At 35.7% G+C, this 1036-nt stretch overlaps 1 protein-coding gene across 1 annotated transcript; it reads left to right on the top strand.

The window, feature by feature from the left end:
• Positions 1–440: 440 nt before the first annotated feature.
• LOC101513858 (histone H4) lies at positions 441–1036 on the top strand. The gene has a single exon (XM_004510968.4). It carries the CDS (start codon positions 535–537, stop codon positions 844–846), a length of 312 nt encoding a protein of 103 aa, XP_004511025.1. The 5' UTR covers positions 441–534; the 3' UTR covers positions 847–1036.

The raw sequence follows: 1036 nt of genomic DNA on the forward strand, positions 1-1036 counted from the left end.
AATTGAATGAGAAAATCCTAGAATGACAATTTATAATTTTCTAAATAAGGTAAATGTTATTTCGTCAATTTTTCTCATAAGTGAGTTAAATTTTGTGATTTTTATCTTTTTTAATTTTTGACTATTTTCTCTCTCATCTATCATATAATTTTTTTTTTAAAACTGTGAATAACTTCGAATGGTAGAATAATTTATTTAAAGTTGACCGTAGAAAAACTTCAAGTTCGAGCAAAAGAAATGCGGATCCGCGGATGTCCTACAAAGCAAAATCTCACCGTTAAATATTTATTTATCAACAGTCCCTAATATCTCATTTAGCTATCCACGGATCGCGAATCTAAACCGTCGATTACTCCGAGTTAAACGACTGAGATCAAATCAAATTCTCACAAGCCTCTTCTTCCTCCCGCTCCAATAGATTCATACATAAATAGCGCGACATCACATTCATAATTTCCATCTCAAATCTCATATTCAAATCAAATCCCTAAATCCCCAAATTTCATTTCGCCCCCCAAATTTTCCACCAAAAAAATGTCTGGTCGTGGCAAGGGAGGTAAGGGACTCGGAAAGGGAGGTGCAAAGAGACACAGGAAGGTTCTTCGGGACAACATCCAAGGTATCACGAAGCCAGCAATTAGGAGATTAGCGAGAAGAGGAGGTGTGAAGAGAATCAGCGGTTTGATCTATGAAGAAACACGTGGAGTCTTGAAGATCTTCTTGGAGAACGTGATTCGTGATGCTGTTACATACACAGAGCACGCAAGGAGGAAGACTGTTACTGCTATGGATGTTGTTTATGCTCTCAAGAGACAGGGAAGAACCTTGTATGGATTTGGAGGGTGAAGAAGAAGTGTTCTTATGCTTTTTCTTATAAACTATGTGTAATTTGAATGTTTGAATTTTCCTTAGATGTTTGTGATATGATTAGGTTTATTTTGTAAGCTGTAAATTGGATATGAGATTGAAACATGTTCAACTTTACTCAAACTTTGAATTGAAATCAAATGAAGGAGCAGTGTTTGTTCGGATTTAA

The sequence above is a fragment of the Cicer arietinum genome, chromosome 7 (genome assembly GCF_000331145.2).
Source record: "Cicer arietinum cultivar CDC Frontier isolate Library 1 chromosome 7, Cicar.CDCFrontier_v2.0, whole genome shotgun sequence".
NCBI lineage: Eukaryota > Viridiplantae > Streptophyta > Magnoliopsida > Fabales > Fabaceae > Cicer > Cicer arietinum.